Raw genomic sequence first — 15,817 nt, 5'->3', positions numbered from 1 at the left:
ACCCATAAGTGAAAAATGTACATGAAATTGTGATTTTTTTTGAAGTGTCGTTTACAGTGCACACTTAATTTTCATACAATAACTATTTGATATTATTATTCATTGGCGAGAAGATATTTCCACTTTTCGCTATTATTGTTTACGCCGTTGAAACTTTTTGCCATTTTTATTTTCACGATTTATTTTTTCGAGATTGTAACTGACACCCGAGAGAAGAAACCTCCCAGTTACGGTGCTACCGTTTTGTTTTGTGTTTTCCTATCTTTAATTAGAAAACATACAATATATTTTATTAATTTAGGGGAAAATGTTGTACTCCTCAAATAAAATAACACGCATTTACAAATACACATTAGCAATACACAAGCGGTTTAAAAATAAAACGCATTAAATGTGTAAACATTAGTGTTATTTAATGTACACCGCGGAGTTAAAAGTCATATATAGATAGGTTATGTTTATAAAATATTTAATTTTTCAAAATAAAATTCCCTGCAGTTTTTAATTAAAACAAATGAATATAATACCTATTATGTTTTGTTCCCAATTATTTAAGTTAAGCCTATTTTATGAATCCTTTCAACAGAATGATACACAAAATACCAACAACCCATATACCTACTATTGACACTATATAATTATGAGAAGTACAATGTTATCCTATTTATAATAGGTATACCAATATTACTTTATTTTTATTACGTCTCGTAGTTATTGGATAAAAATAAAGACAAGCTATAATATTGTTATTTATTAAGGGTGTATACCTGTGACGTTTATTGTATCTAAATATTGTTTTTTTTTCTTTTAAACGACAATAATTTTTGGTCTGATCGTATATTTTTAAAGTAAAAAATTAATTTTATGACATTACCTATCATGTGGTCGTTATAAAAAAAAACGTATTACAGCTGTTTATGGCCGTGCTGCAGTAATGATAACGGAGAAAAGGGCAAAACGTTCCTCGCAAGTGCTGTAAGCATTGTAACTTCCACTGCACGGCGAGTCGACCGGCATGATTCTACGTATAGAGGAGCCCGCAAAGTTGTTTCATTGATGGAAAAGAGCAGCTAAGGAGAAAGTCTCCGAATCAAAAATACATCGGGCCACCGCCGTCGGGGGTGTATAAAGTTTCGGAGCTACACCGTAAAACGTTTTGAATAATTTAAGTTTTACGACCGCGGGATTTTGCGCCCATACTTTATAATATACCGCGTCGAATCGTGCGTGAGTGACGACGCGCCATGGGTCGAGGAGAGATCAAGTCGGGCGTCATCCCACGGAGACATTTTTTTTCCTGAAGGCACCTGAAGTAGAGACCCGGGCTTACACTTATCGCATGAAGTAACCGAAGTAAGAAAACACGTTTTGCTCCATTTCGGGGTGTGTGCATTGCGTGGCTGATGACATGCAACTTTTAATAAAAATGTGTGCATGACACTGTCGTTGAACATTTACTAACGCTAGTGTGTGGCATTGATTTGAAAGCTATTATAATACGCCTTGTTTGTATTTTTGTTTTACGATATACTTATCACTATAGGGCCCCAGATCACGTAGGGTGTCATCCAACTGACAATTTTTTTTATGAAGGCATCCAAATAGACCAGGAGCCCGGATTTATACACGTCGTAACAAAGCGATGAAGTAACCGAAGCAAGAAAACGTGTTTAGCTTCTTTCGGAGTGCATTGTGCGGTTGGTTGACTTCTAAAAATGTGCTTAACACTCATTGAACTTTTATTAACTAGTGTATGCCATTGATTTGATTGACATACGTCTTGTTCGTATCTTATCTTCGAAGTATCTGTTACACGAAACGAACTATATTATGTACTTGGTATGCAAGACACCCATAAAATAATGCACTTTGCATTGAAATCCGAACCATACTTATTAAGTCACATCACTATTAGGCTGTTATCGATCGTCTGCTCGCGACGGATGAATTGTAGAACGACGCAGTATACCTGCTGAACAATTACAGTACATACCAGTGTTTGAATTGTGGGGAGGGGGGAGCCCGTCTTGTTTTTAAAAAATATTTATACAGTCCATTTCTAATCACCAATACGCCGTTTAAAATATTGTATTGAGGAACGCGCGATTTTTTTTTTTCAACGCATCCCCTTTCTTATTTTTGCCCAATTTAAGCGTTGCATTGTTCCAAGATCGTACAGTCTTTTATTTGCCGATACGAGCGCGTATACTGCAACCGTTACGAAAACAATAAATTAATTACCTATACACGCGTACATCGGATCGTTCGCCGCTCTATAATAGCGCGGCAACAAATCACAACGACGGCGGTCGCGAATATTATTCGAGAATGTTTTTTTCTGCGAAGAGCGCTCTGGTGGCCAGGCCGAGTTATAGCATAATATATATTTTACTACCCCATCGCGTACGTCCTAACACGCTCACGAAGCCGGACAAGTGTGTATTTACGCGTAAAACGGCTCGCAGTGGCACCGCGTGTCCTAAAGGGTTAAAGTCCACTGCAGCGAACCCGTCCGCGGTATACCAAACAATCGCCGGCGACTATAATCACTACTACAACTGTCGGGTACGTACACGATAAAACTTCGCGTATTATTATTATTATTGATATTTTTATCATTATTATTATTATTATTATTATTATTGTTATTGTTATTGTAATCATCGTCATCATTATTGTTATGACTATCAGGCGGATAGCCTCCTGCAATGTGACGTGATAAAAATCTGTCGGATAGGTTTTTCGAACGACATTAATAACATTATTGTACAGCCGATTAAGAGCGTGATATTCTGCGGCGGCTGTAAACTGCAGTATTGTATGCTGCGTTAGTTTTCGACGAAATCCATCATTCCGATATTATGATAATACGCCACACTCAAACGGATATTGTAGCAGTCGGTGTTCAATGTTTTATTCTGCTGTTCCGCAGTCGTCGTCAATAATAATAATAATAATAATAATAATAATGATATATTATATAATATTAACATATCGATGTGTATTGTTCAGCAGAACGCTGTGGTCGGCCGATCGAGCATTATAATTTAAAATATTATACTATCGCCACCGTATTACAGCGAAACAAGATAATTGCGATCACCGCACCGTAAACCTGTGCGAATCATCCCATATAAACGTCGTCCAATATATTTTATATATATATATATGGTATGTGCTGTATAGTGTAGTTACGTAACATATGTTTACAATAGTAATAACCTTTGTTACAGTCGCGACTCTAGATCGTTAAAAATAATGAAGATACGACATCCGAGCTCTTTAATTTTGGAAGTTTTAATATGCTGGTCGTTAGTTCGAACACTGCAATCGAACAAAATAAAAATAGGTGAGGCATTTTAAAAGCATTTTTTTTTTCGTGTTATTAAAGTTCAATTATCAATATAGTGTATACACTGCAGCTATACAATACTTATATATCATACTTGTACGTTCAATTCATAATTGAAACCATATTTAAATTGAGTAGATGGAACGTTTTATTATAATATTGTTATGATTTTATTACCTCCAGCTATATTATAAGTCCGTTATTATTTCGACATAAGGTACCTACATTTTATTTTATTTTTTTATTATTTCTTCGAGTGTTGAAATAATGCATATTTATATTTTAATTTTATGATAAATCGGAAAACATTTATAGTTTCAATCGAATTCTAAAGAAATTTAAAATTTGATGAAATAAAATAAATTTGTTTCAAAACAAGATTGAATAGATATCAGCTAGAAAACTTTCACCGTAAGTGAGATTCGGCATGATACTACTGAACAAGCTCCAAATATAGGCCATCAGTGTATCAGAAAGCCGTCATTAAATATTATATTATGATCAATACTGTAAAATCTGGCTTTTTAATTGTACATTTTTAGTGTTACAATTTAAAAACGTTTTTATCCTGAACAAACGAAATATATTTTTACTATCAAAACTAAAGCAATATTTCCGATTGGTCCTAGACGGTTTTAACAATCAAACTGGGATTGAAATACATTTTCCAATACTCTTATTTTTATGGCACAAAAAAAAAATAAAAAATATAACACAATAAAACCAACTGTCACGACATTTGAAAGCCCATTTTGGTATAAAATAAAAAAAAACATTTTACTGTTGACTTAGTTTTTAACTTTTACCGTAATAATATGATTATAAATGAAACAAATTAGATCTAATCTGCTGATTTAGCTGTGATATACGTAGGTATCAGTATATCACAAAAAATATTATTGATTCGATATTATTGAGTGTCCCAAGAAGTCAAATGTTAAAATTCAATATGTATGATTAAAATATATATTTTAGTAGGTATTGATTTAAAGTGTTACAAATAAACCAAAAATTAATACAATTTTTATTGATAAAAACGGTTTATATTTTAATGGTCTCACTACTTGTGTTTAATATCACATATTTATATATTATTTCTCTTTTTTATCTCGTATCTACCTACAACAGTTTGAAAAAAATTTTAAAATTTTAAAATGTTTTATGCTGATCATAACTCAAATTACATAATATTGATTAATTTACATTTTAAACACCTACTAAAGTATAACTGGAAAAAAATAATTAAATACCGTAACCACACATTAGCGTAATAATATAATTTTAAAAAAGTTCCTTGCATAAAATATTTTTAACTTCATTCCAGATGTATATAGGTACTTAAAATAAACAAAATTACTTTTTTGGTACATGCACCTAATCAATTTAACGATTTTGAACCATCTTCTTTATATTCCGAAACGCGTAATAGTCGAATCATAAATGCAATTTAATATGATACTCAAACGAACATCAGTTTTCAATGAACATTGTATTTATTATTTTGTAAGGGTTAAACACAATATTTCTGGTTTCAAATGTTCACAAACCAATAGGGTTTAACAACATTTATGATCGTTTACTGACTATATACCACCATATCGGCTGCCTATTCATAAAAAAAGGTTCAGACACCGGTAATGGACATTTCAATTTACAACAGGAACTCGACCAATACCCAGTCAGAGAGTTGGAAAATCGTCCGGAAAATTACGCTCTTAATGCTTCATATCCGATTTCTCATCGCACTACAAAATGGCAAATTCACACCATTTTTCTTTTATTCTATATACAACACTTTAAGTCGGCCCTTAAAGACTCTATATAAAGCTTTATTCAAACTTATAATATAACGTAAGTGTGGTTATGGTTATTATTTTTTTCTTTTCGAACGGTTGAGCGAGTTAAGTGGTCTCAGACTTGTTAGATGCTAAAAAATAATTTTACAAATGATTTTGAATTTTTCCATAAAAAAAATAGATAATAAAAACGAAAAATATATAAATTAACAAATACGGAAATGTGAAAAAATATTATATTTATATTGTGACTTACAAGCATAATATATCACTAGAGAATACATTTATATATTTTACTAAAATAATAACAAACAATCATTTGCACAGCAGCATTGGTTAAAGTTAATTATTTAAACTATGAACTTGCCGCATTTATTTCCATCTCTTTGTGGAGTGAAATATTGAATAATAGTTCTCCTGAATGCCTGTACAAGTTATTATTTTTATTCTAAATAAATATTTTTTTTTAAAATACGATTGGGTGTAACTTGATATTTAAAAAAACATTTTTAATGATTATTTTTCATTTTATAAGTTTTATTTTTTTTTATTAATTAACCCGTGGCAACTTAGGCCATTGGGTGGTAATTAACTGTGGGGGAGGGTACTGTAGGTTTTTCAGTTTTTGTAAACATGTGTGTTTTGGTTTGGCAGAATTTCAAATTGGACACCCGTAGGTTTTTGTCATGCCCAATCGGGGGATGGCGGACTCTCTCTCCAGACAGATATCTGCCCGGAGAGAAGTGCCGCCCGTGAAAGAGATTCGAACCGGCGACGGTGCGTGTCGCAACCAACGCCTTAGTCCACTTGGCCACTCCGTCCCCCTTATAAGTTTTAATTGTATAATATTATGTACCTACCTAATTATCTATGAAAAGAAACAATTCAATAACTATATATTTTGATTTTATATGATATGTTCATACATTTTAATTTTCTTACGCAGTAGGTACAATTATTTATATTAAACAAAGCCATATATAGGTATGGTAATAGGTATATACAATTATTAATATTGTATAGCATTAAATTTCACAACCAATAAATAATATGCGGTTAAAGCATTATCTACAATATTAAACTATGTCGTGTTCTTACTAGGTACCTAGATATCTTACGGCTTATTTTAATATAATTTTATGTTTTATTATAATTTTCTTCTTGATACTAGTAGGTGCATACAACCATTAATTTATATAAACTATTTTAAGGAGCATTGTTTACACACGACCAAATCAATAGCAGCCTCGAAATAGCATTCAAATTTGCAGTCGATCAAATAAACCGTGATGCACATCTCTTACCATACACCCAAGTATCTTATGATATCCAGTACGTACCACATGACGACAGTTTTTACACCATTAAAACGGGTATGGTAACTTATAATATTGAGACAATAATGTTATTATCGCTTACTTATAATAATATCTATTGAATTCATGTAAATATAAATAGCATGTAGCCAACTCGACCTCGGCATTGCGGCTCTGTTCGGCCCGAGTAACAGTTACTTGGCATCTCATCTACAGTCAATGTGTGATACTCTGGATTTACCTCACATAGAAGCTAGACTAGATTTGGAAATGGACCCCAAAAGGTTTTCGATCAATTTGTATCCAAAACAAAGTCTCCTGAACAAAGCTTACAGTGACGTTATATCATTTTTAAACTGGACGAAAATGGCCATTATATATGAACATGATTACGGTAAAATTGTGTTATAATATTTTTAATTATTATTAATCTTAACAATATGCTTTATAATACGTATTATCGGTATGAAATTGAAACCCCGTCACTGAACCCTTTGGAATAAACCCAACAATTACCCATCAATTTGTATACAAAACAGATAGTCTCTTTAACCACGCTTATAGTGACATGATGTAATTTTTAAATTGGACGCAAGCGGCTGTTACATATAATGATCATGATTACGACAAAATTATGTTAGTTATAATATTTTTTATTATTCATCTAGGTCCTGTATAATACGTATTATGATCATTGATGTAAAATTGAAACCATATATAAAATTTGAAACACTCTCCCTGAACCCCTTAGAATAAGCCCAACAATTACGTTGGTTTACTATGTATTTTAAACTTTGAAATGTCTTGTTTTAAACAAGTGTTTTGCACTATAGTAAAGTTTCATCATTAAAATATGTATAACTTACTCTATTTGTAATAGCGAGTTGTTGTTCATTATTAAGTTCTCTATTAGGATAAACTGCCGAATATAACAATTACTATATAGGTACGACTGCCGCCAGATTTTATTTCATATGATACCACTAGAATTAATTATTTATGTATGAGGGTAGTATATTGTATCGATCAGGTAATCAGTATATTATTTTGTAATATCATTGGTGTTTGCCGGTCCGTGTACATTTTATTCTTCTTGTATGTATCGTGATTTTCAATAAATATGGTTTTCAATAATTTAATATTACGATTATTTTTGGTTTTTGTCAACTCCATTTCTTAATTGTTTCCCTTAAGTTAATAATTGTTAATTAATTGAACTACATTAAAACACAAACTCCGTCACCAATTGTTCAATCAATATTAACACTACGCAATCATATTACCACAATATCTAAATTCAAAACTACACGCCCATAACATAGGTAACTCTTAAAAAATTTCATGCACAACGTTTATGTCTATTACTTTGCATATCATAGTCGGTGCAGTCTATCATATTATTAGCAGACATTAATTTATTGGGAGCCTAGGGGGGTTTAGTCCCCCAAAAACTCCTTAAGCTCCAAGTATTTCCTAACTTAACCTTGTAAATATAATAAATTATGCCAATACGTGTTATTTTATATTTGTAACAAGGATGTTTAACCAAATGTATGCCCATGATTATTGTTTATTAGCTAGTACCTAGGCATACATTGCATTTGTATAATACCATTTATACAATCACGCACAATAATTGTATTATAACCTAGCAGCATAATTAAAATATTAATAGTCACTCTAAAATACATGTAGTAAACGACAAAACTCTTCAAACCGATTTTCTCTTTGCTGAACAATTAATTAGAAGGAATGACGTCATATATAGGTACAGAAATAAATGCGCGTCCGTGCGATTGATGTTTGCTATTTCAGATTTATTTAGAATGAAAGATTTCATGAAAACCGTGCCCGACAGAAAAACAGTTGAAGTTTACTTGCGACATGCCACTCCAAAGACATACAGATCAGTACTGAACGAGATCAAAAACATGGAGATTTATAACATGCTGGTCGATACAAAATCGGAGCATGTAGATCATTTTCTTAGAGGCGTAAGTCAAACTATTGCATTCCATTATTTTACATTGTTGATGATTTTTTATTATTGTTTTTTTGTTTACATACGGCGTGTTTTATTCTAATATAGATACTACAACTTCAAATGAATGATTACAAGTTTCATTATCTTTTTACATCATTTGTAAGTACGAGTGATTGAATAATTTGTTTCCATTTAGTTATTAATAATCGGTTTTGATGTACCTATGCGCTGTAATTTTTAATTTTCCATATCATATTATGCGAAAGTTAAAAATCAATATTTTATATATTAATTTTATTTCGAAAAAATTATGATAATAACACGTAAATTCTAAAAATATTTAATTTTAATCGTAAATCATAGTTCATAGTTGTACACAATTGCCACCGCAAACTTATATAATATCAACATTTTACCATTTAACCAATCAAAAAAAAAAAGCGGGTAAGTGGATGTTGCTCTGCTGTACAGTAGGTTACAAGTGGGTCATTGTATAATGGATTGTATTAAACTTGAACTCAATGATATAATATCATTGTATAAGAAAAACGATTCTGAGCGGAGACGGTTTGTCAGTCTGGATATTTTATATTGTTATTATTTATTATAACATGTAAGTTGAATTAATATTATAATATTATTATTTTTTGTTCGTTTCTATAGTGATAAACAAAGCGTTAGAAATTAAAAATCCCATTTTTAGGGGTTATTCGTAATTTTTTGGTGGTTTTTCCCGTAGCATTAAATAAATATTAATAAAATCGAAAAATGACCTCGCTAAACCATCTTGATCCAATTTGCTAAAAGATAAGGTACTATATGTTGAAATCGAAGCCCTCCTTCTGGTAAAAATTTTGTATACGGGATATAAAAATAAATAAATAAACACCATTGTAAAACCACTAGCTTCCTCGCTCCGCTCAAAATCTAAAATTGGGTAAATAAGTACCCAGGTACTATTTGAATGGCTGGTACCTACTTTAGTTTAATATTATTGTCATACTTAGGACATGGAAATGTTCGATCTAGAAGATTTCAAATACAATTTCGTGAACTTAACTACGTTCAGAATGGTGGACATCGAAGATGTCGGTGTTCGAGAAGTACTCAAACACATGGAGCAATATTCCACTGAAAAGAATCAGTCAATCAACAAATTTATGTTGACACAGGTTTGTCGAGATAATTGGAAATTCAATAAATATAATAGTAATATTACAGAACGAAGTTAAAATAGTTACTATGTCAGGTGCGTACTTTAAGATAACAATTTTACTTTATTAGTGCGAACCGGCTCTCATGTATGATTCAGTGCAAGTATTAGCAGTCGGCTTGGGCGCTCTTCAACAAAACCATACACTCGTCAACCCAAACATTTCGTGTAAAGATGAAGTTCCATGGAGTAACGGCTCCAGTTTGAGAAACTTCATTAATTCGGTTAGTAGGAATTTAATCTAAAATATAACACTTTCTCTTTGGAATCGTTAAAAATTGGTACCAGTTCATAAAAACCTCACTCGCCAGTTTTACTAAAGAATTAAATTAATTAACAATTTATAAGAAACTCGCGTGTACACTATTTGATTAATGGGATATTTGATTCAATCTGTATGATTCATCTGTACACATTATAACTACGTTCATCAATTAATTTTCGAGATAAATAAATCATTCATATCAAATGTGAATAATAAAAAGTTAGCTTGCAAAAATACACTGAATTCAATTTCTCTTCCAAAACACGATTAATATATAATATACGTATTATTTATTTATATTATATAATATTTAGGTGGGTACTACAATATACATGATGGAATAAATGTATAACTGTATAATATATGCCTACGTAATTTAACGTATATATATGTCAGTAATAATTTATAAATACACGTTACAAAATTAAAATTTGATAGAAAATTGTATATTTAAAAGTTAAATTAATATTAAGATAACTTTTCTTGTTTAAAGACATTATCCAATACTAAGCAAAATTACAATTCAGTTTGTTTTACATATTATTTGTATTTAATTTATGTTTATCATACTAATAAATGGTTAACAATGTATTGTACAACTGCCTAACCTATAATTGCATTAATATATACTAAAAAATAATATAATAAACCCACATATTAATGGAAATAAAAATACAATTGTATTATTATTATACGTACTAGGATAATTAAAATGTATTATTACAATAATAATATGTATCTTAAACGCATATATAACTTTCCCAAAATATACGTTTCCTCAAAATATTGTGATAATCATTGTGGTTCTGCTTCGTTTTAGACAAAGGTTTCATAGTGTCCACCCATCTACAACACTCATATGTAATGCAAATTACAAAATAATAATTTCATACTAACCTGAAATAACCATATAACTGGTAAAAATGCCAAGGCAGTTATTTATTTATTTGCTTTGCTATTACATTAAATTCTGGATCATTAGAATATCTTGAAGAGGGACCAAGACTTTGAAGTTTTTTGAAAATGTTTTGTGATAAATGGAAGAAACATGCCGAATGTGTTGCGATTGGAAACATCATTTAATGCATTAATTGCATCTTTTTCAAAATCAGTGACGATTTCTAGGTCTGGATTATCATCAATTTTTTTATTATCATTGCGGAATTCAATCAAAACTTTAAACATAAGCGCAACTAGGGGGAGGGGGGCTTGGGTAGGCTTAGCCCACCTAGTTTTTGAACGTAATGTAATTCCCGAATCCGATATATAATTAGTTTTTCTAACAAAATACTCTTCTGTTAAACTATTTTCGTACGAACTATTTTTCTGTTTAAAGTTAAGTCTAAATAAAAGTTTTATCAGAAAATGTATATAAGCTTAAATATTTTTTGGGTATTTTATTTTTTAACAAAAAATATTTAATGTTTTTTTTTTTTTGGCAGTTATATTTTCTAATGAACAATATTTATTCTAAAATTTGTTTCAGTAATTATATTTTCTAATTAATTGTGGTTTATACAAAATACTTTTCCGGTTGTATATTTTGATTTTAATATATTTTCGAATTTAATACTTTTCTGATAATTAACATATTTTCATATTATCTCATTTAAAAATGTTCCATCATAATAATTGTATTAATTTATATTTTAAAAACAAACATTATTCTCTTAAAACATTTTTTTTACAAAATTATTTTCCAAAATTGTATTTTCTATTTATACTTTCTTTACATATATTTTCTACTTTTATATAGCCCCCCGTTTTACATTTGTAAGTTGAAGGCAACACATGTGGGTGTAACGTTCTCTTAACACGTATATGTTCATCCGTTAGTTTTCGTATTTTTGTATTTGATAAGTATATCATTTACAATAAACAATATTATTCATATTTCACCTTAAAAATTGCTGAAAGAAAAACAAACGGTTTGAAGCATATTGTATCGGAATCTGGTGCAGATTTTTTTCAACTGACAACCAAGTGTTGATCTGTAAATATTTTTTACAATATGTATATTTTGAGTGCATTTAAATGCATATTTCTGAATTTTTAGTGGATATTTTAATACATATTACTCCAAAGTTTAGTGCATGAATGCACGCTAATTTATGCATTATAGTACATGAACCTAACCTAACCTTACGAGCCCTGGACCTATGTAGATACATCGTAAAACGATAATTAAGATAAGATTACACTACACCCTAAGCGAAATTTGGGGGGAGCTTGGGGGTCTAAGCCCCTTAGTTTTTAACCATATTTTAGTTTCAAACATTAATTATTAGGGTTTATGCTGCTGATACAATTTTAGACCCCCATGAAAAATGTCTCCAGTTGCGCCTATATGGTAAAACATTTTTACGTAAAGTTCTTCTGTTTTTGAAGTTATCAAAGCGTATACAAGTGGAATAAAAAATGTATTGCGTCGTGTTATTTTCTGGCTAAATTAAACCATGTATAACATATAATTGGTAACAATATTTGAATATAGGTAGGTAGGTACTTCAAAAGTCCCATCTGCTCGACCACGTTCAAGATCCAATTAGTTTACCACTTTTGTTTTTAAATTCTAACAAATAACCTTTCAAACACATGACTTAGGTATCGAATACATGGCTTTTCGAAGACATAATTTTTCAAAGACATGAACTTTTAAACACACATTTTCGTACACATGACCGTTAAACAGGCGACCGGTACCCAATTAACCTTATGGATGTAAGATCTTGATCGATAATGTATGATTGTTTATGAATTCACAACTATTTATTGTTCGGTATAATATCATATTGTGAATATTATTTCTGTAGAAGACAGAAGTAAAGAATTATTATTGTTGTCCCATATTTTGATCTGGTGCTGATTAATTTTTCACTCGTGTAAATACAATTTCCTCCTCGTTATATTTTTTTGTCATTTATAGTCGTGACAGTTTTAAATTCAATGTTGTGTTAATTTTAAGAAATAATGATGTATAATTCATACTGTATGTATTTTTGTTAAAATATTATCTGAAATTATTAAAATATTTTTTTTTGCCTTAATATTCACATACAATATATTATAAAAGACCTCTACCGACGGCCGGTCCGTTAAACTGTTTATAAACTTTTTATAAATTAATACAGTGAAATTTCCATATTACGAAGTTTCTAACAAAAAATATTCGTTAACAGGTTGACCGCCATGAGCCCTTTTTGGGCGTTCTCACTAGTTTACACCCGTACGCCATGGGTTTTTTCATAGGTTTACTTAAAACAGTTTTGACGATTTAAACGAAAATTGATAAAAAAAAAAATAATAATGATATTTGCAAGCTTGTTATACCATCGGAAAGTGGCAACACTGTACATTTTTATTCCATCTAGAAAATACTGATTATTGTGACTCTAAACGAGCTCTCGCTGAAAATCGATTTCAGTAAGACCCCGAATATGGTCTCAATAATTGTCAATCCTAGTAATATTTTTGAGAACCCAAATAGATTCTCAAAATCGATTTTAAGTAACTTGAAAAAAAATCCGTGGTGGTCAACCTGTTAAATAGAATTAAGTAAATTTGGGTGTCAAAAATATTTCGTTAAAAAGAAAATTTTGTAAAATAAAAGTCTGTTTAATATGGGAGTTTCACTGTTTAATATTTTACGTTGAATCTCTAGAACCGTGATGTATTAATTAATTTAAAAAAAAAACCATAGGTGGAGATAAAAGGACTTACCGGTCCGATACAGTTCAAAAATGGCCAAAGAACAGACTTTAAATTAGACTTGATGAAACTCAAACAACATGCGTTGGCTAAAGTCGGTGAGTGGACACCTGGACTTGGTGTAAACATCACAGATATGTCTGCTTTTCATGACACAGCTCCTTACAATATTACACTTGTCGTAGTGACGATTGTGGTAAGTACAAAATGTTTTTTTTTTGTATTTAAATACTATACGATCTGTAATTTTTTTATTTACAATAAGTATAATAGTGATGTTAGCATTTAATGTCTTGAGGGAAGAATTCATCCATTGATGGAACTTCACGAAGGCGGGGAATTATTCCCATCATTCAAGAGGTCTCGACAACAGTTTTGTTTCAGTCGCCTGCTGGGTTCATCTGGAATGTTTCGTGTAGATAGATTGGGATTAGAGGATTACAATGGTTGGATAGATTTGAGTGGAAGCGTTTGTAGAGTTTTGGCTACGTATTGAACTGTTGGAATCAAGAGGTCCTTATGGCCTTATGGAGTGTATTGTTTGAGACATTGAAGGGAGCTTTGGTTATTAGTCGAAGGCATTTATTTTGGAATGTTTGGGTTTCTTAGTTGTAGGCAATATGACCATATTTGTTATAATAGGAGTTTATATAGAAGAATTTTGTTGCTTAGATTGATGTGTTTAGACGTGAGGAGTAGTCGTAGCTGACGAGATTCGTTGTTCAGATCAATTCGCTTGGTATAGATGTGGTGAGTCCGGGTCAGTCGACGGTCCATATGAAGATCTAGGTAGTGAATATTTTGTGTGGCTGGGATGGGTATAGGTTATTGCATAGGCGCAGCTAGCCCTATATTTTTAAGGATACACAAATTATAAAGAATTCCCAGCCCCCAGACCAACATTCAATATACAGGGTATAATTGGAATATCTGACAAAAAAAAATTACTCTTTTTAAACGTATGACAAAAATTGTGAAAAAATATTTTGAACAAAAGTTATTACATTCTAAATTAATTTACTCAAAAAAATATTTATATCTTAAAATATTCTTAAAAATATATTACTTGACTTAGATAAATGTTTTAACCATTAAAATTAATCTTATAATCAGATTTGCGAATTGGCTATTTTGAATTTTTCCAAAAAATATTAATTTTATATATAAAAAAAAATTGTAAATATTGATTTGAACAAAAGTTATATTTAAAGCTGGAAAATCTAGATTGTCAATTTCTTGTATTTTCTTTTTTTAAAAATAATATAGGTTCTATGGGTCTTATTATATTATAAATAATTGAATAAACATTGATATATTTAATTTTCATATAATAACACTATAACAGTTTTTTGAACAACACAATTTACCTGAAATATTGTTGGCTATTTTACGCGCTCCTGCTTGTTTTATAAATTACAACAAATTATAAACAAGTAAACAATATAAACGCGCTCACATTCATGAATCATGGGCATTCTTTTATCTTGCCAAAGATAAAGAGAAATATCGTTATCCTGTTTTCTAATTTATTTTCTTGATTTATAAGAAAATATTATTAGGTATGATCAAATAAGTAATAACGACGTAACCGTAACATGTTCTATACAACATCAAATACCTAAGCTAAAGGTTATTTCATAATATTATGTTATACTGTTATAACTGGGAATGTCGGAACATAATAGTGAAGTATCCACTTATTTTATTCCTCAATATACAGTATGGTACACCATTTTCGTATTTATTGATAATTTTTACTTCAAAATAATCAAAATATAATATAAAATTCTTTTATATTTTGGGGGTGCACATTTTAAACTCGGGGGTGCACAAGTTCCCTGTGCAACCCCCCCTCTAGTTTCGCCAATGGGTTATTGAGGGTTATGGTAGGGCGCAGTTCCTCGGTCTGAATGTGAAAGTGCAATGAGGTACCAAGGTACAACACTCTCTCTACCTAATAGGGTGGGAAGATAGATTTTAGTTTGAAGAGGAGGACTTGATGCCAAACTTTATGTTTTATTTTTAAAATGTAATTGACAATATTATAATTATAATGAATAAAATATTAAACAACTACAAAATTATTTTATATCAAATAATATTATGTTTGTTAAAAGTATTATTCACATAATCGTACTTTATCATGTACGTGTATGCGAATATGAGTATTTAAATAATTTAAA

At 30.5% G+C, this 15,817-nt stretch overlaps 1 protein-coding gene across 2 annotated transcripts in view; it reads left to right on the top strand.

Annotated features, from left to right (window-relative positions):
• Positions 1 to 2,185: 2,185 nt before the first annotated feature.
• LOC132949334 (glutamate receptor ionotropic, kainate 2-like) overlaps positions 2,186 to 15,817 on the top strand; it is a 29,790-nt gene continuing 16,158 nt past the window's right edge. Inside the window, exons 1-10 of one of the 2 annotated variants that reach the window (XM_061020180.1) lie at positions 2,186 to 2,565; positions 3,016 to 3,171; positions 3,234 to 3,349; positions 6,360 to 6,521; positions 6,607 to 6,858; positions 8,280 to 8,458; positions 8,554 to 8,607; positions 9,456 to 9,620; positions 9,733 to 9,885; positions 13,627 to 13,830. In XM_061020180.1, the coding sequence (XP_060876163.1) occupies positions 3,259 to 3,349; positions 6,360 to 6,521; positions 6,607 to 6,858; positions 8,280 to 8,458; positions 8,554 to 8,607; positions 9,456 to 9,620; positions 9,733 to 9,885; positions 13,627 to 13,830 (1,260 nt within the window). In that variant the 5' untranslated portion in view covers positions 2,186 to 2,565; positions 3,016 to 3,171; positions 3,234 to 3,258. Of the gene's footprint in view, positions 2,566 to 3,012; positions 3,172 to 3,233; positions 3,350 to 6,359; positions 6,522 to 6,606; positions 6,859 to 8,279; positions 8,459 to 8,553; positions 8,608 to 9,455; positions 9,621 to 9,732; positions 9,886 to 13,626; positions 13,831 to 15,817 lie in introns of both variants that reach the window. The other variant, XM_061020181.1, reaches the window with a different exon arrangement.

This window comes from Metopolophium dirhodum, chromosome 7, assembly GCF_019925205.1.
Source record: "Metopolophium dirhodum isolate CAU chromosome 7, ASM1992520v1, whole genome shotgun sequence".
Lineage (NCBI taxonomy): Eukaryota > Metazoa > Arthropoda > Insecta > Hemiptera > Aphididae > Metopolophium > Metopolophium dirhodum.
This window is presented reverse-complemented; position numbering and strand designations above follow the sequence as displayed.